The following is a 24,035-nucleotide window of genomic DNA, read 5'->3' on the forward strand; positions in this document are numbered from 1 at the left end:
TGGATTTGTAACTGAGGAATCCTGTCCTTCAGAACACCAGAACATCCTGGACAAAGTGAAATATAAAAAATTCAAAGGCAATAGTTCAGTCTGTGGGAACAGAAGAGTTACCCCTTACCATTTTATCCTGGTCCATATGTATCCAACTATGTATAACTGAATCTTTTCCAGTTCCACTTGGACCCAAACCACTGTGTACAAATGGGATTAAATAAACAAATAATATGTATACATAGTCTCCAGCTTTTTTTCCTTTTTCTTTTCTTATCTCCAGTGGTATTTTGGATGTTATGATTTTATATTTTCTTAGTGGAAGATTTTTTTGAGTTTAAATTGTTGAAAGTTGGGATGTTAGAAGAGCTTTCTGTTGTTGCCAAGAGGCTGATCAAGATGCCAAATTGGGTATGATCTGTTCTGATCTGAAATTACAGAATATTCATTCCTATAACACTTTGGAAGAATGATCTAATATTTTCTCAGAAATTTTAGATTCTAAGTGGAAGTTTCAGATGCTTTTAAAAACTTATTCCCATAAAAATTTTATTCCTAGCAAAATTATAGGTACTAATTCTGATTCAACAATGGTCCTATTCCATGTCAACTTCTACTAGATACTTGTTAAGACCATTGGATTTCTCTTAAGCCACTTACCCTTTAGGACATTTTAATATGGATCCCTGGATATTGCTAAAATAGCAAGAGGAAGAGAAGGGGCTTTGGGTGGTCTCTGGAAGTAGGAGGAGCAGCCCATAAAAGTGATTCTCAGAGGAAGGAAGGAAGGGAGGGAGAAAGGGAGAAAGGAAGCAAGGGAGGAATATAACACGGATTAGAGGGCTTTGGCTTGGCTTGGCAATTTTACAAAATGTGAAGGATTTCCAGGGCAGTTTCCACATTTATGGAGTATATGGCACTTAACATTTTTCAAAGCTGTCCTCCTGTTCTGAGCCAGAATTTATGCTAATGAAGAATAATTGTCTCTTCAGTCATGTTTCCCCCTCTAGCTTCATCTTGCATGGTTTATTTTTCACCTAAAGATAGTTCAGAGTTCACACAGCTCTTTTCTGGGAATCATTGCAGAGAAAACCTGACAAAACAATGCTGAGTGTGTCATTCCAAACAAGCCCCTTCTAAGATCCCAGAGACACTAAAATATTAGAATAAAATGAAATGGAGTGCAAAAAGGAACATGGCATATACACAGTGAGAAGTCAACAGAAAAGAAGCTTGAAAAAAAATTTATTTAAGGCTATAATTTAATACCCTTAAAGCTTAGCCTTTTTATAACAAAGGTTTTAAGAGGGATATTCACTTCTCAGGCATTTGTAACTGCCAGCCCCTTATGAATAACACATATAATTGGTAATTGAATAATTTATGTGTAGAAGTAAATTTTTTAGAAAAATAATTTTATCCTTAAATATAAATGGAGTTACTTTAGTCCTAATAAATGCAAAACATGAAGTTATAGAACTTTCACAGTCTTAAAGCTGTTAAGAAAACCATCCCTTAGACAACAGGTTTTCCATATATAAACCTTTGGCAACACTAAACTATAGTACAATTATTTCCTGGCATGCAAGGTGACATAGCTTTGTTACAACAAATGTAAATGACAGAATACAGATTTCAGAATCTCTTAATAACTGGCAGTTGATGAAATGAAGAAATGAAGATCTTCATTTATCCCATTTCATTCTTCATTTTTACTGGTATTCTTCCAAAAGGTCTCTAGGGAAAAAAAAAAAAAAAAGAAAAAAAAGAAAAAAAGCAGCAGCAATTAGGAAATATTCTAAGTCTCCCAAGATTTATGAAATATGTGTGGAACATATTTTTTCTGTTTAAGACTGAGCAGATGTTAGTTTCACAGACCTCTCAATGCCTCTCTCTAATAACAGATTGAAAACAATTATTCCTAAAGGAAAAGCATTTTCGTAGTTTCTAATAGATTCTTTTCCTAAATTGTTTGTTTCAACACTGAGCTACAAATATAAAAATAGTAACATTTTAATATAAACTGTATTTTAACTACACCTTCTAAATTTTTTGTTAATTTTGTTTCAGATTTCCAAAATTAACTAGTCTTTTTGGATGCTTTAGTAATGCAAATGGGATATCTAACATGTTAAAAAAATCTGGCCACTCACATGTGTCTTGAGTTGGCATTGAATTACTTTCTAAAATGCTTTGTTAATTTTAACAAATAATTCCCAAATATTAACCTGTTCACAGCGCTCATTTAGAAAATGCTGCTTTGCCTACCTACAGGCAAACTAAAGCAGGGTTCCCAAACAGTCACCTGTCAGGAGCTCAGATTACAGCACTGTTCCCTAATGACAAGCCACAGATTAGGGCCGTGTTTTATATCACAGTCTTTAAAGAATAATCAATTTGGTGCAATTTTACCAGTAAATATTTCTGATTTTATAATGTCCGTGCAAAGCAAAGCTTTCTTTTTCACTAATTTAATATGACCTTACTTCTGGTAACGTTCAGTGGCAGAACTACTTTCAAGTTAAATAGGTAATTATTAGTGAGGTTGACCATTGATAAAAATTCAAATAATATTTGGAATGAGTTCCATTTAGTGTCTTATCCTTCTTCATCTGTCTGTAACAAAGTTTGCAACACACTACAGATATATCAATAGCTAAGAGAAAAATTAGTAGTATTTTCCCCAGGTGTGACAAATGCATTTTAAATATCAGTATATTAAGAATAGTATAAAATTCAGGCACCTTTGGGTAACTTTTGTGTTAATTAGCCATTTTAGGAACTCTTTGGCAGCCATGTCATCAAGGACTTTGTTGATATCACTGGTGAAAGTGCCATCTGCATGTCTTCGACCCATTTCTTCAGCCACAAGAGCTTTCTCTGGGAAACTTCAAAGGCAAGAAATTATCAGCACTGTGCAGATCAAAACAAACAAACCATTTAAAAGGGCCTTACTACAGGGTTCCAGTACACTGCACATTCCCTGTCATTTTAAGAGTTAAGGGTTGAGCCTAATGTTATGGCTCAGTACAGCACGATGCGTGTCAGAACATCTTTTGAGGCATTATTTTCAAAACACACAGCCGTTCCTTCCAGTGAGCCTAAGCCCTTCTCCAGCAGTTCTGAGAAAGCCATGCATGCAAAAATATATCTCAGTCTGCAGTGTCTATGCCATGTATATTAGGCACCAGTATATTTACTAAGAATTGCTATTTAAGAAATACCACTACTAAAACACTACAGTCAAATTTTCATGCTTTTTTCTGTTTTATTTGGGCATAAGGCCTATTTATTTACTTTAAATTATATTTTCTAAGAATTCTTATTCTTAATAATTCTTAATAAGAGCAGCATTTTTTGTTTTTTGTTTTTTGTTTTTTTTTTTTTTTTTTTTTTTTTCTTTTTTTTTTTTTCTAGAGAAAGCATTGAAATAGCTCACTTAAAGCACCTGTATAAAAGCTATGTGCTTGTTTGATGTAAAATCGTAGAATGTTGCATTTTATACTTGGAATCAGATCCTGATTATTTTTCTGTTCTTTTTTTGAATTTCATTTCCATTATTTTTTCTGCTGGAAAACCAGTTTGTCAAAACTTGAGTTTGCTTTAGAAAACTTTCCTCTCTTGCTTCATCCTATGAAATACAGGAAGATTTTGATGGATTTCATTAAGGTGGGCTGATGCTGAAGCACCCTGGGTCCTGGATCCAGTGACAGGCAGACTGGTTCGTTTCAAGGAAGGCTATATACAAATTCAACACAAATAGTACTAAATGCTGGAAAGCAGAAGTGTTGTCTACAATTAATTGCCCATCTAGGTTTCTAAGTTCAGTTGAGGTTGTATTTCTCTCAAATGAATACAGAAATACCCTATTTCTGCGCATGAAAATAACATGACAGAAAAACAAGTGGAAGTCTGAAAATAACTAAGAAGGGGAACCAGTTTTCCCTTCTCTGTATAGTTGACCTGATTTATTTAACTCTGTTTTTGTCAGGAAATTGTCAATATTTACAAAATTTACTTTTTCCTATTTAGTCTTCCTTAACTACAACACACAATCTTGTCTTACAGATTGTATTTTATTATTATTTATTATTATTATATTTATGTAAAGTGAGAGACTAACATAATACTTTACAGCTGGTAGAATATTTAATCAGAGGATGAACTGAAATCCCTGCCCCAAAGAGCTTACAGTCTAAAGGCACAAATAAGTACAGAACAGTTAAAAGGTGGGGAGTGGCAGCTGCATGGTGTAGCTCCTAACCATGCAGAGTTGGAAATAGATGAGCAGAAGATGCCTGCAGGAGACTGGAGGCAATGCAATTGTAAATGTAAGACCATCATGACAAAAGATGTAAAGTCATGAGGGAGTACATGAAATGGATAGGACAGAGAAATCTGCAATGAGTTTGTGGAGAGCAAGGTAGAAATGAAAGAAATAATAGGCAGGCAAAACCATTAGTGGAGCTTTGTGTCCAGGAAACTGCAAACCATGGCAAAAGAATCAGAGGCATCTTAAAAAGGAAGATAAGTTATAGCAAATGATAGTTGTTATGGCAGCAGCAGCTTGGGGAGACTCTGAGAAGCACGGGAAGAGGAAAAGAAGTTATTAGTTTCTGCTGGGAATATCATCAGCACACAGAGTACACCTGATGACATTGGTAAAAATTCAGTCTTGGAAATATTGCAGAGGAAAAGATGGACTGTAAAAGGAAAAAAAAAAAAGAGAAAGCAATTTAAGATGACACTGACTTGAGTAATCTCAATGACAGTTAAGGAGACTGTAAGCAATGTTATGTGAAGGGAAAGGTGGCAGTTAGAGGAAGAAGGTCTGGTTTAGTTTTAGATATGTTGACCTTAAATAAAACTTGACCTTTTAGTATGTAACAGCATCCTGAACAGGTTTTAATCTGTATTTGAACTTAATAAGGTAAAGTGGTGGTCAATCACCAACAGAATATCTTCTAATACAAAAGAAAGACATGAAGTACAGCAAGAATGATCAAAAACACATTAAAGTTTCATCAGACATGATTTCTAAGCCCAAATACTAGGCAAAATTTAATAATAGGAATGGATGGATTCTTACTCTCTTCTTCCTCGTCCATTCACTAACCAAGCGATGAACTCTTTGGCAGCCTGACCTTCCAAATAAGAGGTGATGTCGCTGGTGTAGGTGCCTTCAGCGTGTCTCTCAAATTCCGCGTGGCGCTTGGAGATTGCATTGCTGAAAGGAGAGTGTGTAAGACTGTAAGACTGTGTAAGAATTTAACTTTTTATCAATCTTTATTGATTCTAATTTCCCACTTGCCAGACTAATGTTTCTATAGGAGAGAGGGGTTCTTTTTGCGCCTCAAATTGATCTTGATGTATTTTTTATTGTTAGGTTTCAATGCTGAAGGTGTTGCCTGTACTATGCATTACAGTTTTGTGCAGAGATTCCTGAACTAGCTCTGAACAACTCACTTCAGCTGTGGAAAGCAATTACAGCTGTATTGGAATGATCTTACTAATTAAGTATGAGCTAGAAACTGTGTTGTATTATACAGACATGCTTTTTGTTGCCCTTTGTTAAATGCTCCCCCTACCTTCACCTTCATTATTTCTGAGACAAACTATTCAGAATTAATTCCTTTCAAATTTACATTTTGAGTTGTTTTATTAACACCTTTTAAGTCATCACTCTGACCAAGTCATAATCTTGGAAAACTTTCAAGCCTGATCAACTCCATCTTATTAAAGGCATTCTCCTCTCCCTCCCTACACCTCATTGTGGTTCTTTCTCTGATATAACAAAAAATTATGTTAAAGTGGCTCCTGGGAAGGCAAACTGCACTAAGAAGTAGACATGCTATGGAATATTTTCTGTGAATAAATTCCCTAGCATTTCTGTTTCAAAATTTGCTAATTTCTGCCCAAATCTAGCTCGTTCTATTATTTTTTCTTCTTGGGATGTCACCATTCCTCCTAATTTAGTACCATCTGCACTTTTCATCAGCATGCTAACTAGAGTTGTTTGGAACATTTTTAATGTAATGTTAATTTTTTTTGAGATATGCTGTTTCAATGAAGCGGAAACATTATTACAAATTTTTATTAATATTGACAGTGTGAATGTTAAGGGTCTTTCTGATCTGGGCTATCCTTTTTGGATTTTCTGACAAGAGAAAGAATTAATATAGGTATTTTAATCTGTTTTGCAAAAACACTTACTCAATTTCTCCTTTATTTATTTAAAATTTCCAATCTCTCTAACCCTTTCCCAAAAACACAGTCAAGAAACAGAATTCTGGCCTTCAGCAGTCTTCTCCTTTCTGTAATAAGTGGTTTATGAAACACAGGACTGAGGGCTGAGGGCTGAACATTGCATCACGTTCAATCAGCTCTCTGCAAATTTTCCTGGCCACCTTCCTTTCACTAATCTTCTCACTGGTTTTTTATTCTTCAACATAATGTGGTTGATTTTGTTTCTTTTTTTTTCAGCCTTTCTCTATACCAAGTTTTTCTTTTTATGTTATTCTCTACTCCTTGATTACTTGAAATGTGCTTTCCTAAAATGTATTCTCATCCTGTTGCATTCCTTGCATCTATAGCTATAGAACAGAGGTGCAGGAATAAATAACATAGAGACATATCCTATTTCCTTGTAAAAAGCAAGAGTGAAATAATGTATTTGATTGATATTTCTTTGATTGTGGTAACATTTCAAGGAACACTAGTTGTTCTCTTTCTTGTTTTACTGAAAATGAACTCAAACTGGTTTCGAACAACAAGTTGTGACAAACAGAATACCTTGAGAGCTGGTCAGGGACTTTGTTGTTTTCTTTGTCCTCCTGTGCTTGTTGGCTGTAGTGAAATTGCACAATCATTAGGTCATTATTACCAGTACACTCCAGAGCCTGCATAAGCTTTATTGTTATTATTTGAATATTGTAGTAAACCCCCATGACTCATAGATGAATATTATATTCATTATATTTCAGACATATGAATTTAAATTAGTGCAATGTATAGACATTGTTACTTTATACTTTAAAGACTTCCACAGAGGTTTAAAAGCATTAATATAATAGATTCTTCTGGATATTTCTGGATTCTTTTTGGACAAATTTTCTCTAGAACACAAGACTGACACACTTGTACATTATTCTTGCTCTCACCTTGCTAGCTTGAGTTGAATCAAAGTATATTTGAAAAAAAAACATGCCAACTTATAGTGGTGATACTGGTAAATTATCCAGTGGTCAACAAAACTTACACTTCAGCTGCCTTTTCACAAATGAAACATCAGTATAGAGTATCCATAGATAGGAAAGTATTATTGAGGCCTAATGGCCCAGAATTGTACACTATATATCTTATTTGTATTGAACTTAATTGATTCACTGAGAAAATCTGTCTCAAAGAGGCCGAGACAGTGTTTTTAGGTGGCATATCAGATACTGTACTTTGATTTAGCCAAATCCTTTTGATTGATTTTGCATGTTTCTCATTTCTAATAATATATTAATATTAGTTAATGGCTGGACTTGATCTTAGAGGTCCTTTCCAAACTAAATGATTCTATGACTGTGTACATAAATTTTCCTCAAGCACTTGTTTCAGGTTTATTGGTCTGGGATGGGGAGCTGATACCAAGAAACTGCATTGGCTAGATTCTTGGCTGTTTCTGTTTGTGGAGATCTGTATCAATGTGACCAAAATGCTTACCCATTTCGTTTAGTGCTCATCAACCATTGCACAAAGTCCTGAGCTCGTCTGGTGTCCAGGTACTTGGTGTAATCACTGGTGAATGTGCCTTGTGAGTGACGTTTCACTTCATTCAGCTGCCTAGATTCCTCTATCGGCTCAGAATGGGAAGCTTTGAATGATCTGTGAAAAGTTTAGACCTTGTTAATCTGCAATGGTTGCAGTACAGTCTACAGGTGCATTGATTTTTCTTTTAACAATACTTTTTTTTTACTCCCACAAAGTGAAAGCAAGTGGCATATTGCTTAATAGCTGTCTGGTAAAAGGAATCTGTATAGCAGACTGGACACTGCCCAACTATACAGTCTTCTTAGATAAATAAGGTAGCCATTGTTTTAATGCCCCAAATTTCTGTGCTAAGCTTTGCAATATTAAAAACGCTGTCAATTTCATTGGTAGATCAAATACTGCTTAAAGGGGTCTTTAAATTATAGTATGTTTGGCTTCAAAGTGTAAGAAATCAAAGTTCAGGCCAAGTATTTGTGAAAGTTTGGTCTAAAGAATTTACCTTGATTTCTCCTCTGTATCCTGAAGAGGATTTTGCCAGCTGCCTTGAACTATCATTAAAAGGAGACCAGCAACAAAGTAAATGCTTTTCATTTTCATTGCCTGTCAAAACAGAAATAAAGCAACAAAGAAAAATGTTATCATGTTTACATATGTCTGAATCAATTACATCGAAAAGAGACATTCTTAGTGTTGATCTAAACATGAAGATAAATATAAAGAGCCTTCTAGGATAGGTTTCATGTCCAGTGGATGACATTTTAGGGCCTTGGGTAGCATTCAACAGATATAGCCTCTGTTCCAGTCTTTCAGATCTAGTCTGTATTCTAGAATGCAAGGAGATCTGAGAGGAACTGCATCCTCACTGTCTTTTGCATATCACTGGAAATAATTTCATCATGTACTTGGGCTAATACTTGTGTATTTGAAAAAGCCCTTCTGCCATCTGTAGCATTTTCCTATGGAGGTTTATGATACAGTCTGAAAAGCAAAGGGAGATAGAACACATGAGTGCCTTGAAGCAAAGTGGTAGCAAGGTAAGTCCCAGTCAGAAAACACCCTCCCCACTAAATATAATTTGTACCCTATTCCTGTGGCTCCACTGCAGGAATTACTTACTGAAGCTGATTTACTTACTGCTTACTGATTTATAAACTAAGGCAGTCTGAGTGAAAAATATATATATCTTCTCTATTTTAATGCCTTGTCACAAGAGGCTGACTTTAAATATACTATGGGCTGGAGGAAGTCTTAGAAAATGATGAGGGAATGATGTGTAGCGAAGGTGCAGATTACTCCATTTTGAAACTGAGACTTGGCTCTGCACTGAGCAATCCAAATGAAGGGGCTATATGAACACCTCTGAAAAGGTGATCTCCTGCATCAAAAATCTTACTGCTGTAGGACTTCTGCTCTGCCTCCGTATGTTGCCCCTTCATAGCAGATTTTTTTTTGAAACCTGTTTCTTCCATCTGTTTTAAAATAACTTATAGTCGGACATGCAAAGCTTGACTATTGGCAGGCATTTTACCAGTGGTTAGGAAGGATCTGTTGGACTGGTACTTTGTGAGGCCTTTTTAAGAGAATCTTACTGAATAATATGAATATTTTACTAGAATACCTCAGTATCAAAATTGCCTCAAAATACTTGAGGCAATCAAAATCTTAACAAAATATTGATCAAGCTCAGGAAAATAAATGTGCAGCTATAATACTTTCTGATGGATTTTACTATTAAGCAATGGAGTCAGTTTTCCTCTCTCCACCAGAAGCTACTGACAGTGTTACTCATTTCTTCATCAGTGTCTGGAGACTTGTTTCTGCCTTGTGCAATGTCCTGGTATATAAGAGTTGACCCCTTCATTTGAACATAGCCTGCTACAGTACCAACATATTCCACAGTGGTCATGTAGTCAGTCCTATTAAAACGCTAACTGTAGTACTGAACTCTGCTTTCCCGGTTTCATTTGGTGCTGTAATTTGGTGGTGCAACACTGACATCCAATGTTTATCTCAAGGAATGCATAATTTCACATTTCATAGGCTTCTGGCAGTGGAACAAAAGCTCTGCCTGTTCTTTGGGAAATGACTCTGTTGTGGCCATTTCAGAATGCTTGGATTGACCCCTCTGGTAGCTGATACCGCTGTAAATGAGTTAACCTGCACTTGGACACCAGATAAAGTCTGGCTATTACAGAATACATAAGTAAATTTTCCCTGCTTAATAGTCTTAGCTTACAGCTGTCTGTAGCTTTATTAAACTGCAATCCAGATTAGCCATAAACCCAAGTCACTGAGGTGGAATGAAATATCCAACACCAAAAGCTTTTGTTTTATATAAAAGTTATTGAAAATAATTCAAAATCACTGTAGTCAGTAAAGAGATAATTAGAGTTCATCATGGCTCTAACTCTAATGTCTCAGGCCTATAGAACTTTCAGATGTGAACAGTCCCACTGGCTACTTCATTCCTTAAGTATTAAGATATTGCATTACAATCAGATGCATTTTCAGCTGCTTTCTAAATTTTTCAGAATCAAAACTGTGAGATTATTAAAAAAGAAATATCTATAAATGCATTTTTTGAAATTTATAAAATTTTTGAGAATCCTTATTAATAAAATTAGCTTTTCCAAAAACTATTAACCTTCTGTCAAATATGTTCTTTAAAAAAATAGCATCAGTTTTGTTTTTTCAACATTTAGTGTTTGCTATTGGTAAGTTAAACCAGCAACAGAAGTTCTTGGTAAGTTAAACATCTTGATAAGTTAAACAAACAGGATACAGTTTTAAAAGAAGAAACTGTAATTTTATTCTTGATAATATAGACATGTTTTTGTAGAGAAAAAGAAATGATCAGAAAAATAGTATTTTCTTAGTTTATGCTGGCTAATCAATTAATTTCTCAATCAGAAAAAAGGTTTTATTTGCTGTAAGTTATTTAGGTCACCAGTAGATACTGCTAAAACCCATGGAAACCTATTGTCAAGGCACAGGAAAACTAAAGCTAATCTCACACAGAAAATTTTTATTCCTATGCATATTAGACTAATGAAAATATTTTCAAATCTTTCTGAATGAAAATGAAAAAAATAAGACATCTCAGTTTGAACCACCAGAAATATGTAACAAATATACCTCTCAAATCTTGAGGAGATATTTATTTGAATATTATTTCCTTGACCAACCTGATTTTTCTAGTTTTCTAATATATTCTCCTACAGATGTAGTAGATTTTTTTTTATCTATGTACAATTTTAACTGGCTTAATTTCATTGAGTTTTCAAAAAAATCGTTCAAAAGCCACATTTGTATCTATTTCCAGTTAAAAATTAGAAATTATGAAGTTACACTAAAAAAGCAGTAAGTAAAAAAAAGGAAATATTTTCATATGAACATGCATGAATGAACAAAATAGATATCTATTGAAATGAAACTGTCTGCAAATAACACTAATTTCTATAAATAAATAAATTACTTTTTCAGGCAGGTGTATTTTACATCTGATTTACCCACCATGCTATAATGCCTTGCACAAAGTTCTGTAAAATCCAACAGTTCTAGACTAAGGAATTCCAGAGTAGGGTAGAAGATTATATTAAATTTTATGCAAGAATCCCAATAACTATTGAAAGGCTTTAATTTTACTTCTGTGCTATAAAATTACCTTTTCTGATCTTACAGTGATAAGAAAATAATAGTTGCTTGAGACAAACTAATCTAAAAGTGGGGCAGTGGAGTGACAGAGTGACAATCTGTCTTGGACAATTTTAAATCAGTTTCTACATAAACCCACTGGATTTGTTTCCATGCTTCTAGCTTAATCCTCATTGATTCATATTTAGGCATTATCTATAAGGAGTGAATAATTTTAAACTCACATTAATTAAATATTTCTACAGAAGATACTAAAGAAGATAAAAATATAAAAATCAATAATTGTGTGTCTCATTTAAATTCTTACTACAATGCTTGTCTTTCATGTTCTCATTGTTAATCTTCCTTCTTTCAATTAATTCTGCAACACAAACTGTTGATTTCCATTTTTCAGCTCATTCTCTGTTGAAATAATCAATACATCAAAATATTTAAATTATGATGTCATTAACTCCAAGTATCAATGAGTATAACCTCAGAAGAAAACACCAATCTGCTGAAAGAGCTGCACCTCTATTGCAGACTTTGGACAACACAATGCAGATATGCACTCGGCTCTCTCAAATAAATATCTGGTAGTTCATATAAATCTTACCTTATTACACTTAGAAGTGATAGGTGGCAGTTGCAGAAAGAGCTACTCTCTCTTCTGCAACTATGGCAAGCCTTGAGGATCCTGAGCTCTGCCTAGCTGCCTCTTTTGCACAGACTTATATATATACTGTTCAGCTCTAGTAAGCATTACAGGAGTGCATCATTGCTGACAGTTTCCTTATTCAACTTTAAAAAAAAGTCATCATATTTGCTATTCATTTCATTTGATAATTTTACAAGCAATTTCACACATTCATTCTGCTTACTTTATGACATCAATGCTAACATGGATTTGCAGAAGGAGTGAGGTAGCAATGTCCAAAGTAGTAAATATCAAACAGAAGGGCATTAACATGACAAACAGTGGGCAAAAGGTGCCTGGGATCAAGGCAGCAATTTCTCCAATTTCTGATTTGCCACATTTAATATTTAGAGTTCTGATTCTAATGACATCAATAGCATTGTTTTCACTTATCAATTTTAAATCAGAGTTTATAAATTTAATCCATTTTTAAAAATAAGCACAACTTTCCCAAAACCCTTGAATGATTCTTCAGGTAATCTTGTGCCAATATAATGAACATGAAGAGATGTGAAATATTGCAGTGATGGCTACCCACTATGCTATGCCTAGCACAGATGAAATTTTAAAAAATGTTTTGATTAGCCTTAGATATAAAATTCTAAATTGGTAAATGCTACTGTAAGAAAATTCATACACACTTGGAACTACATGCCAAACATTCACTATAAATTGAGTTTCACACTGTGAAACTATAGATTTCTATAGATTATATGCAAGATAATCTAATGCACTATAGATTTACGCAAGATAAACCATTTGCTCACATTTCCATTCCCCACAAGGAAAAAATTAAACAAAATAGGTTTGAGATGTATACTAGTGCCTGTCGGATGCAATTATTGTTGTTCAATGGAGACAATTTCATAGCTCTGGTGGGAGAGCATTGCCAGAGAAAGCCATGGTCATCCATACAGTGACAACACAGAGACTGAGACAGGTAGGGGAGACAGTCAGGTAGGAGGAAGGTTCTGGAATCACAATAGACATCTCACTGAATGTTACTGACAGCCTGTGCTCCAGTCTGGAGTTCCTCACCGTCTGGTTTGTGGCACAAGGCACATACATATTATAACAAACCATATTTCCCTTGACACTGCTCCTTGAAGCCTGCAAAGAATGTGCTTCAGTGAGGCAATTGTCTGCTGACTGACCACAGCCAGATCGGTATTGCCCATAAGATACAACTGAAGTAGTGTAAAAACTTAATAACCAGGTTAGAGTGGCAAACAAAATTTCCTGGATCCTTCCTAGAGCTCTATCCTAAACACCTGGCTATGGTACCATGGCAGGGGTTCAGGGAAACGTTAAGTCTCACTACACAGTCCACATCATCAAGTTTAATTTTTGTTAAGTGCAATTTTTCTATGCTATTGAATCAATCTATGAGATTAATGATTTATTTTTTCCATTTCTAGTCCTCGGGGCGGGTCACCCTGCGGCTCCCGCGGAGGCCAGCAGCGTGTCCTGCAGTACCGGGGCAGCGCAGCAGATGGGGATCAGAGGGCCCTTTCCACCGCTCCTGCACCTGGACCGACACGCACACGCTCTACAGGGATTGCTGTATTCATCCCTCTACATGCTGAGTTAAAGATACTTTGGAAAGAGGCAGTACGGAATGTGAGACAATATCCTCTCCTCCAGGAAACAGACAGCTTTTCTCTTTTTCTTTATCTCAGCTGATTTTCTTGTGTCATATAAAGTTCCTTGTTTACAGTAGGATGATTCCAGAAAAAAAAAATGAGACAGAGCACCTCAGTGCACCTGGTTGGGCAGGTTGTCACAGAGCTGTATCATCTAGCAGGTCATCTAGCATCTAGACAACTAGCAGTTGTTAGTTTTCCAAGTTGTACACAGAAAATAAAATGTACAGAAAAGAAGTGAACTGCCATCAAGAGCCATGCAACCCTCAGTTGCCATAACTGAGTCTATAGTTATATTTCAGGAGCACAGCAAAGAAAAGCCTCCAAAGAAAAGTGGAAAATTGTATCAAGCCTATGAGACATGCACATACACTCAGGTTTGTTCCTCTCACTTTCTAAAATACACAAGTTAGATGGTACCTCCTGGCAAAATCAAGGGCAAGCTCACTGTCCTCTATGTCATTGTTCTCAAATGAGACAATACTTTGAGTCAGACTAAGAGACAGAAGCTGAAAGTGGCCTGCCTTCGGGAAATTTTCATGTTTCTCATGATTCAACTGGAGTGATTGTGTTCGCTGTATCTGAAATTTATCAAATTTTCCTGCACCACCATCTGATTAAAATTGTCAAGATTTGAACATTTAAATGAATTAGGAATTTGCTGGCTTTTGACAGTAAAAAGTAAAAAAACCCTCATCAAATTCTTTCAAAAAGTGACCTCCCCAAATTCTTCCGTGTATTTCTTCATTACATATTTATTGCTATTGTATTATTATCCATTACATGTCTAAAGGGAGGAGTATGTATCTTGGGGTATGACTACAGGCCCACACCCTTTACTTTTTTATATTATACAGAAAGCATTCTCCCTAACCTTTTCAGCTGTGAGTTCAGAGGGCTGGGCTCTGCAGCCCCTTTCGTTTTGCTATTTTTGTTACACAATAATCACAAAGGGCATTCCCCTCCTGAGAATGGGAGCCAATATAGGAGGAACATATGTGTAAACACATGCACACATAAAAAACCCACCACATTACATCCATAAACCTGTGCTTGTACATAACACACACAGTGTGTGCCGGTGTGTGTATACAACTCCACAGGCACCCTTTGGGGAGCACGAATGCCTTTCTGAAATGGAGGGCGAGTCTGGGGTCTCTAGGCCTTTCCACAGCACGCAGCTCTGTGCTCTCTGCCAGGAGGATGAGAGGTTTGTACCTCAGGAGGCACAGCCATTGTAACTGAGCTGCAGCCCACACTGTCTGCTCACAGAAGTTGGAGTTGCTCCACTGCAAGTCAATGGAGCTGCATCAATTTGCGCAAGCAGAAGAGCTGGCCCAATATGTACTGGTTGTTTTACATTCTGAGAAGACAATGTTCATAATTGAAAGTAATACCAAATGCTCTTTGCCAATACTATGAATTAGTCAGATTAAATATAGAGCCTTCAAATGACTATAAAATGTTCTAAACAGCTGTGCCTTGTAATTGGAACTGACTGGCAAACTGGGAAGTATTGAATGCAGTCTCAATTGGACTTGATATCTGAGTAAAATGAGTATAACACTAACCATATTCTAGAACCTGACTGGTTTTCTGCTAAATTTCTCTTCAGGACTTTTCTTCTTTACAGCTGCAGTAATCCTGTGTGAAACAAATCATGTTAGGTCTGTGTTTGAAGTATAAGGATTGCAGGTTCACAGCTCATACAGCATGAATAAGGTAGATGATGAGAACAGGTTTGGAGTGGAATCAGTGACTTTCTGCTATTTATGTACACTTCAGCTCCTAGAATAAAGCAATTTTTCCTTTTCAGCTCTAGTTTTAATTTGTAAAAGCTAGAAAGAATTCATAGTGGAAACTGACTTGTAAACTGTATTTGTGGCTATTTATCAAGGGCCTCTCTACCTAACTCAGAAAAAAATACATCCTATCTTCAGAGGCTTGGATACTTTGTTTATATGACAGGTATTTGAAAACTCATGTTTCACTGTCTGAAGTGGTGTGTTTGAGTATCTGAATTGTGAGAGTGTTATCCAAAAGAGAATAGAACAGAAAGTGCTCAGCATTTTCTGAAAACCAGATCCTCTAAAACATTTGAAAGTGGGAAGCAAATGACTTTGAGGATGTTCATTCCTATCATAAGAGTTTAGCTTAATTCAAGTTGTGTCCTAGTGTTGGCTCTTACATACCATATTCCATTTTTGAAGTATAGTTATATATACTTTCTATTCACATACTTTGTTAGCTTCACCTTGATACCTCAGGACAAGCCCTTTCATCTTGAACTACTGAAGATGTATTACAGCAGAGCCTATCCTGTAGCCTCTTAAGGCTCTTCTCCCTGATTGAAACGGAATGAGGCAAATACCTGTCCAGTGAATGTTTGGGGTAATGCTTGTAACGTGGATTGTGTTTGTAGACAAGGCAGAATGGAACACGTTCTCTTTCTAGAGAAGAAAAGGCTTGGGAGAATCTCATCACCGTACATAAGTATCTGAAGGGATGATATCTTCCAAAGAAGACTGAGCCAACCTCTCTTCAGTGGTGCCCAACAACAGAACGAGAAGCAACAGGCACAAACTGAAACATAGAATGTTCTGTCTGAGGAAAAGCAGGCATTTTTTTACTATGAGGGTGACCAAGCACTGGCAGTGGTGGCCCAGGGAGGTTGTAGATCTTCCAGATGGCTTTTAGATGTTCAAAAGCTGTCTGGACAAAGTCCTGGGCTGTAGGATGTAGGTAGCCTTGTGTGAACAGGGAATTGGGATAAGTAGGCCTCCAAAGTTCCCCTCCAACCCCAACCATTCTGTGATCCTCTTAGAGTACAAGGATAGGTTCGCAGTGCTCTGCACCATTTCAAGTGACTGACTGTGATATTTCCTGTTATAAGCACAGGCCAGCCAGCAATCTGACATTGATGTATTTTTAAGAGGGTTTTTTTGACACTCACAGCATCCCAGGACATTTTCTCCCAGGTCATCAAAACACATGGTTGCTCTATCATAAAGCTTTCAGGTTAGACATTATTTCAGCAATTCAGTGCAAATGTCACACTCTGCTGGAGACATATTCCCATTCTTTGGCAAGAACGCTGTGTAAGGCAGAGAAATTAACACCAAGAAAAACAATGAAGGAAAAATGTTGGCAGCAACTGCACTTAATTTAATTTTTTTTTATCCCCACAACTGCTGCCTACAAGCCAAAGTAGCTGGTGAACAGTTTGGAAGATGTGTACTATGGTTGCCTTAGGAAACAAACAGACCTCAGTGCAGATTAATAATGAAATAGCTAATGCACCCCTTGAGAAAGAGGTACCTTCTGTTATTTTATTTGACTGATTTTCCTGAAATGTTCCTTATTTCAAATACTTCCAAAAGCTTCAGACAACAAACCTTTTTTTATTACTTACAGTACTGACAAAGGGCCAATCTACCTGCCCAAATTTCCAGAACTCAGAGGACTTTCAATAGAATAAATAAATTAAAAGTGCAGAAATTGAAAGTGACCTCAATGTATTGGTATTTATGTGAGACTGATACCATGCTTTTTTGGAAATTACTTAGGCTCTCATTTACATATTCAGGTATCTTAAACCTATAAGCATCTCAGATAAGAGCTTAATTTTTCTCTCTTTCACCACAACATTACAATTATTTCCATGGTGTTGTATCAATATAACAAATTGAGAGTTAAATCTCATTATTTCAACTGAATTGTATTCCTTATTTGTAAGATAACCACATTTCTGAGACTACTGTTGTGTGCACATAGGACCATATAATCAACATCTAATTAAGCCCACTTCATGTTATATTTGCTTAATTTTAAGTTTCTTACAGCTATAATTTTTTCTTTTAGCCATTATAGCAGTTGAATTTTAATTACATTACCAACAAAAAGCTCATTAACATCACGTAATTGGCAGCGTTTCCAAAAAAACCTGAACTAATTGAGTATTTTCTGAAGAGTTCCCATCAAAGTATAATTTAACCATTACAAACAGCTTGGCAACTACATTTGCATAAAGATGTATCTAAGGAATGTTCTCATGTGTGGAAAATCAGATTTGATATTGCCATTAACAAACGAAGGAAGCTGTTACATAGCAAATCACTTCCACATTTTAATTATTTTGGCCAAACCCCATGTTTTTGTCAAGAAAGTCAAATGAAACCACTTGCTTTTCCACAAAGAAGCAGCAACTGGTCTCTGACTGAGAGTTATGAAGCAGCTTGCTTTGTGGGAAGGCAACACAATCTATTTTAGGTTATTTTGCACTCTCAACAGCTAATAGCAGAGATTGTGTCAGAAAGACCATGGTTCTTATGCAGTAGACTAATTCAGAATTTTTTAAGCACATGACCAAGGAATTGTTGAATGTACAGTGGATCTCTTGCCAATTATCTTGTTAATATTCTTATATTATGACTGGACTGATTTAATTACTAATGAAAAGAATACAAGTATTCCAATCATTATTAGCTTCCACCATTTTTTAAAGACTCCCTAAAATAGCTGCACTAGAAATAAAGCAAAGAAAACTTGTACAATCCTTTGATCCTTCCCCTCCAGTATGGAATGAATGACACTGAGATCAATTTGAATGTTGAGGTGATGATTAGAAATTAAAAACAGGTCAATATGGCTCACAAACTTTGAATACAGGTGAAAAATCCACTTATATATGACAGTTATCATGAGTGTCCTGCTTTCATGTTGAAACCTGAACACTGAGTTTTGCATAATCAAGGTTTCAAATAAGAGTTGAAGAAAATTTGAACATATTCAATACTCTCAATAAGTATCCAAACTTCAGTATTAGATACTGTTCCTATCTCTTCTTGGATTCTTTACAAAAGGTTGGAAATAAATTTTGAGAAGCTGGTTCTTGTTAGGATGCTAATTGTGTGCTTGCACTGCTTCCTTTGTCCTTCCCCATTTTACAGTTCTAGCTAACAAATGCAATCATATTTATCTGACAGTGTGCATTTGCAATGAACCACCCTTCTTGGACTGCAGATTGTAAGTTTAAGCAAGTCAGCACAAAATGCACAAGACCCTTTACATTCAGATTTTATTTTTTCTGTCAAACAGGTATCAAATGTGACAAAACATTTGTTACCATAAGATTTGCTAATACACAATATCAAAAGTGGATGTAAACATCAAGTTTAAAATTTCAAACTTCCTGTGATTAATTCACCTGAACACTATACAACTTGGGCACTGCTGTCTTTTCATTCTCCCAAAGATGTCTCAGATGCCTTAGCATGCTCTGCGTAGCCTGCTTATTCTGACAGAGAAAAGCATTGTTTGAGGAAGTGGGTCATATGTGTGTACAGATGTTTGCTGGAAAGGCCTGGAATTCCATGGTTCTGATCAGTATACCACTGAAAGAAAAAGCAAAAACAAAACATAAACCCCTTATGTCATGTTTTCAATTCTGCAAGAGTTAAACAATACAAAAAATGTATTTTATTGCTACACACAAGAAAGTGGATGGCTCAAGAAAAACGAGGAACCTGATTTTTTTTCCATCAGTTCCTAATATATTCTTATTCTTGTTGAAAAAAAGTATCTAAGCCTTCTGTTATTTAAGAGCAAGCATTACTCCCTCAGTACTTACAGGCCAGTTTATCAAGTCAGGCAAAAGAGCCTTAAAATGCCATTAGGGATGAAATCCCCTTGACCTACTGTGTGGCCTGGGTAACAGGGGTAAGAGTCTTGCTTAGGAGTAAGTACTGAGCTCTAAAAAACAATATTTCAGCTAAATGTTTGAGTTCTATTCAAAACATCCCAGCATTATAGCAGGGCCATGAACCTTGTGAGTGATGATCTGGAAATAAAACACACATAAGAATTATGCTAACTCAAAACTATCTGCCATTCCACTGCAGCTGAACCAGAATGACTACAACTGCATACAGTTTTCCAGATACTTAAGATATAACCCGCATTTGCTAAAGATTAGCAAAAGAGGCAGAAATGTGCAATACACAAAAGGGCCTATAAACTCCTGTTATCCCTTTTTGGGGACTTTATGGCCCTGTGAAACCAGACTCGGGCAGAAGACCAGTATGTTCGATAGGAGGCAAACACTTTGCTTATTAGCCCTGAGAAAAGAAGGTTTGGAAGCAGAGGTTAGCATATAAATCAGATCTACATTTCCCCTGTTTATTTCTCCTTAATATCCTGCAACCTCTTGTCTATGTGTTTCTCTCTGTCTATACCTGCTATCCCATGCAAGTTTTTCAGAGAACTTTTTTTTGCTGATTCTGGATATATATTTGGATATCTTACACCCTTTTCACTTGTTTCACTTCTTGCCTGTGGCAGGCAAGTCCAATTTAAGATAGACTTTACCAACTAGTGAAAATTTGGCCCCAGAACTCAGCTCTTTCACTTTCCTCTTTTACCCAGTATCAAAAACACTTATAAAGAGGCTGGATTCTTATTTTTCTCCCTGGCTCATTTTAAAAGCCTCCAAGTTATTCTTGACAAGAGGAAAATCCTGCTAGCATGTAAAGGGCAAGGAAAAAAAAAAAGAGCAGACAAATCATTTGGGGAAGAAATTGAGAAGTTGTTTATGAAGAATAACAAATGAGCTAGCAATTGCCAAATTTTGAAGCATGTTCAGCTGAACAGGGTAGTTAAAAACACTGCCAAATGTCAGAAATGCTTATTGATAAAGTTATGAACCACTTTTCAAAATGAAAAATAGTCTATTATTTACCATTGCCTGGAAATCCACCTGTGCATTAACCAGAGCTTTTGCAATTTGTGCTGAGTTCTGAAAATGTACATTATCTAAAAAGAAAAAAAAAAAGAGATTGTCTGTTGAAACGTGTTAATACCACAAAGCATAAAGTTATAGTGCATTTAGCTGTGTCCACTAATTATCAAGTGATACAGTTGACATTACTAAGAACGAGTAAGCATCTTATGATAGGTCATATGGAAATCTACCAAAGATCTAAGTCCTGACCCAATCAAAGATAGATGCTTAATGTTTTTCAAACAAAGTGATTCTGGCTCTGTGTTTGTTCTGCCATTTGCAAACCTCACCATCTGCTGTTCCATGGATGAGAAGATACTCTACATTTTGGAAATTCTTTGCTCTTGCCATCACAGTTGAATTCTGTTGAGAGGAAAAAAGAACAGTTCAGCAACTATAATTTAAACCACTTATTTATAGTGCTGAAAGGCTTTCATTACCTAGTAGAAAAACAAATCAAACAGTTGAACTGACATGACAGCAGTGACTTCATATCAATCTGACAGTACAATAGAAACCAGGTATAAGGCTATATATGTGTATATATATATCAGTCTCTACAGAGGGATCTGAACAAGCTGGATCAATGACCCAAAGCCAGTTGTCTGAGGTTCAACAAGGCAAAGTGCCATGTCCTGCTCTTGGGTCACAACCACCCCTATGCAGCACTAGGGGCCATGTGGAAGGGTGGCTGGAAAGCTCTCTGGTAGAAAAGGATCTCTGGGTATTGGTGAGAACAGCTGAACATGAGCCAGTGCATCCCGAGGTGGCCAAGAATCCTGGCCTGTACCGAAAATAGTGTGGCTAGCAGGACCAGAGAAGTGATCATCCCCCTTACTGGGCAGTGGTGAGGCCACACCTCAAATCCTGTGTTCAGTTTTGGGCCCCCCAAGAAAGACACTGAGGTGCTGGAGTGTATCCTGAGAAGGGCAGTGGAGCTGGGGAGGGTCTGAAGAGTGAGACCTCTGAGGAGTGGCTGAGGGTGTTCAGCCTGGAGAAGAGGAGGCTCAGAAGGGACCTCAACATTCTCTCTGACTCCCTGAAATTATGTTTTAGCCAGGGGGGGTTGGCCTCTTTTCCCAGGCAAGAGTCAACTGGACAAGAGGAAATGGCCTCAAATTATGCCAGAGGAGGTTTAGACTGGATATGAGGAAAAATGTCTTCATGGGAAGGATTGTCAGGCATTGGAACAAGCTGCTCAGGGCAGTGGTTGAGTCACCATCTGGAAAGGTATTTAAAAGATGTATAGATGTGGCATTTGGGGACAATGGTTTAGTGGTACACTTGGAAGTGTAAGGTTAATGGCTGGACCTGATGATCTAAGAAGTCTTCTCCAAACTGAATGATTCTGTGCATCTGTGATCTGAGACTTTGGCTTCAGGACAGGAATACCTATAAATAAATACTGTTTTTTTCTTACATCATTTGCATGTGTTCTGAAAAGCATCAGCAGAAGAAAAAAATATTAATCTGCACCATATTGATGATATCTGTCCTTAAAAGGTCCCTGTGCATGCTTGGCTTGCAGCAGGTAGCTTTCTGTGCTGTCACAAATGTCTCTACACTATCAGAAACAGATTTGATATTTAGTGTCTTTTCTAAGGCCAATTCATACGAAGAACAGCACTAGTCATGTCATTCCCAGAATGCTCTAATTCCTGGCAACCCAGACAGCTCCACCAAGGCTGTTTGGTATTGAACATTTCTGTTCCTTGAGTTCGGATGGAAATACATACTGAGAACACGATTCAAATTTTAACAGGAGTGTTTCCACTAAGTTCTTTGGATGTTAATTCAGGCCTCTCTGTATCCAGAGCTGGTGTGTGTGCTGCTAGAGGAAACTACAGACTTCCTATCAAAGTGAAGAAAAGAATGGCAACCTGTTCTAGGTAGGGGAAGCTGCTCTGATCATTTAGTATTCTTATGATCTTATTATCAGAGAGCTAAATTTGTATGAAGCAGTTTTTATATCTCAGCTCGCAGTACCAACCAAAACCTTATTAACATTAACATTTTAATTCCTGTCACTTCAGTTCTTTTCTAAGCTGGTGGTTTGCACTGGCAGAACAGTCTGACTTGTCCAAATAAGAAAATAAGGACTTCCATTTAGCATTTTTGGGACTTATAAATACAAACCCACAATTAATTATGGAGATAAGAATTTCATGGCAGTAGCTTTGCTATAAAATGACTGTAGCATGAGAGTGGGTGGGCCACTTTCTTCCTTCACAGTTCTACTTATCCATATAAGTGTTATTCAAATTTAAGGCAGAATGGTACAGAAACAGAATTCTCACCTTATAGTGCTCAAGATTATCAGACTGTATAGGAAGACCCATAAATCGTTCTGTGTAGATCGATGCTGAAATTAAATAAGAAAAAAGCTATAGATAAAAAAAGTGCAGCTGTTTTGCGGCTTCAGTGACACATAGGAAATTAAATTATGTTTAACTCTGCCTGTTCTTGGTTTCCTCATAACACACTAAATTTACACATATTTTACAAATCAGCTACGAAGGCTAGTTATTTACTGTTCTCCAAACCATCTTTGCAGAAATAGTGGTTTTATACTCATCTAGCTTTTGGGGATAAAGTTAATTAATTGATACAGCTTTATGCTGTTGGGTTGAACTCCAGAAGCCAGTTGAATAAGACAATGAGCCAGTAAAGGTGCAGACTAATTCTGACACCTTAAAAAGAGGAGCTGAGGATTTGCATGTGTATTAACAGTAAATATGAATATGCATGTTGTCATTTTCCTATTGAATGTATATATGCAGCAACTAGGGGGAACAGGACAGGATGAAGGCATGAACTGAAAAGTGGCCCACTGTTTTCCAGGTCTCTGTTCAATTCCTTTTTCTAACTATAACAAAGACTGTTAACAGATTTGACAAAATAAATGTGAATTACTGAACAGTATCCATCACCAAGAAATCAGTAGAAACATCTCTCTTTGACCTGCCTTGGTATTTGTACTTTAACTAGGAGCTGGTATGAAAATTTATGGAAAACTGACACAGCAGCTGCTACTACCAGAAGATTGCTTTCTTTATGACCTTGCCTTGAAAGAGGAACTGACACGTATTGAGCAGTCAAGCTGTAGTATTACAAGGACTTTATTTATTTAAGGAAGTCAGGGCTTTCTGACAAAGAAGAGTTGTCATCTTTCCGTCTAAAAAGACAGGTGATGGCCATTGTAATCATTAAGGATTTGGGATTGTCTATCTTGTCCAGTTTGATACTATGTATTAAAAAAAAAAAAAGAAATGAGACTCCTCCCAGGAAAAGAAAACATATCAATTTATTCTTGTTCCCATAGTTTATTATATATCATTTACATGTGCTACCACTGAGAGCTAAAGATGTATACTATGTCTCCCAGATCAGGCAAGCAAGGCTTCTGAAGATAATTTGTAATATAAGTACCGAAAAAAATTTAAGTAGCCTATCTTTTATCAAAATCCTTTATCATTCCATGAAAACAGAAAATGTGCAATATCTGTTGTCAACACAGTGTCAAACAACCATATTG

General features: G+C 36.4%; 2 protein-coding genes across 3 annotated transcripts in view; both read right to left on the reverse strand.

The window, feature by feature from the left end:
• Positions 1 to 1,219: 1,219 nt before the first annotated feature.
• On the reverse strand, positions 1,220 to 12,091 carry GCG (glucagon). The gene is made up of 7 exons (XM_041403580.1): positions 11,999 to 12,091; positions 8,249 to 8,349; positions 7,702 to 7,863; positions 6,784 to 6,837; positions 5,081 to 5,218; positions 2,736 to 2,879; positions 1,220 to 1,728 (listed from the first exon to the last, which is right to left on the reverse strand). Exons 2-7 carry the CDS (start codon positions 8,344 to 8,346, stop codon positions 1,704 to 1,706), a joined length of 621 nt encoding a protein of 206 aa, XP_041259514.1. The 5' UTR covers positions 8,347 to 8,349; positions 11,999 to 12,091; the 3' UTR covers positions 1,220 to 1,703.
• A 6,690-nt stretch (positions 12,092 to 18,781) lies between these two features.
• LOC121335428 (prolyl endopeptidase FAP-like) overlaps positions 18,782 to 24,035 on the reverse strand; it is a 36,854-nt gene continuing 31,600 nt past the window's right edge. For both annotated transcript variants that reach the window (XM_041403574.1, XM_041403573.1), the window contains exons 23-26: positions 22,798 to 22,862; positions 20,791 to 20,863; positions 20,459 to 20,532; positions 18,782 to 19,115 (exon numbers count right to left, since the gene is read on the reverse strand). In XM_041403574.1, the coding sequence (XP_041259508.1) occupies positions 19,014 to 19,115; positions 20,459 to 20,532; positions 20,791 to 20,863; positions 22,798 to 22,862 (314 nt within the window). In that variant the 3' untranslated portion in view covers positions 18,782 to 19,013. The remainder of the gene's footprint in view (positions 19,116 to 20,458; positions 20,533 to 20,790; positions 20,864 to 22,797; positions 22,863 to 24,035) is intronic.

This window comes from Onychostruthus taczanowskii, unplaced genomic scaffold (assembly GCF_017590055.1).
Source record: "Onychostruthus taczanowskii isolate IOZ18803 unplaced genomic scaffold, ASM1759005v1 scaffold20, whole genome shotgun sequence".
NCBI classification, from domain to species: Eukaryota; Metazoa; Chordata; class Aves; order Passeriformes; family Passeridae; genus Onychostruthus; species Onychostruthus taczanowskii.

What these genes read in the sequence shown, in the direction of transcription:
- GCG (XM_041403580.1), bottom strand. Translation starts at nt 8,346, where the DNA reads ATGAAAATGAAAAGCATTTACTTTGTTGCTGGTCTCCTTTTAATGATA. An exon ending in GATACAGAGGAGAAATCAAG is followed by an intron (nt 7,864 to 8,248) that starts GTAAATTCTTTA and finishes AACTTTTCACAG; the next exon opens with ATCATTCAAAGCTTCCCATT. An exon ending in AACACAAAAGTTACCCAAAG is followed by an intron (nt 1,729 to 2,735) that starts GTGCCTGAATTT and finishes TTTTTTCCCTAG; the next exon opens with AGACCTTTTGGAAGAATACC.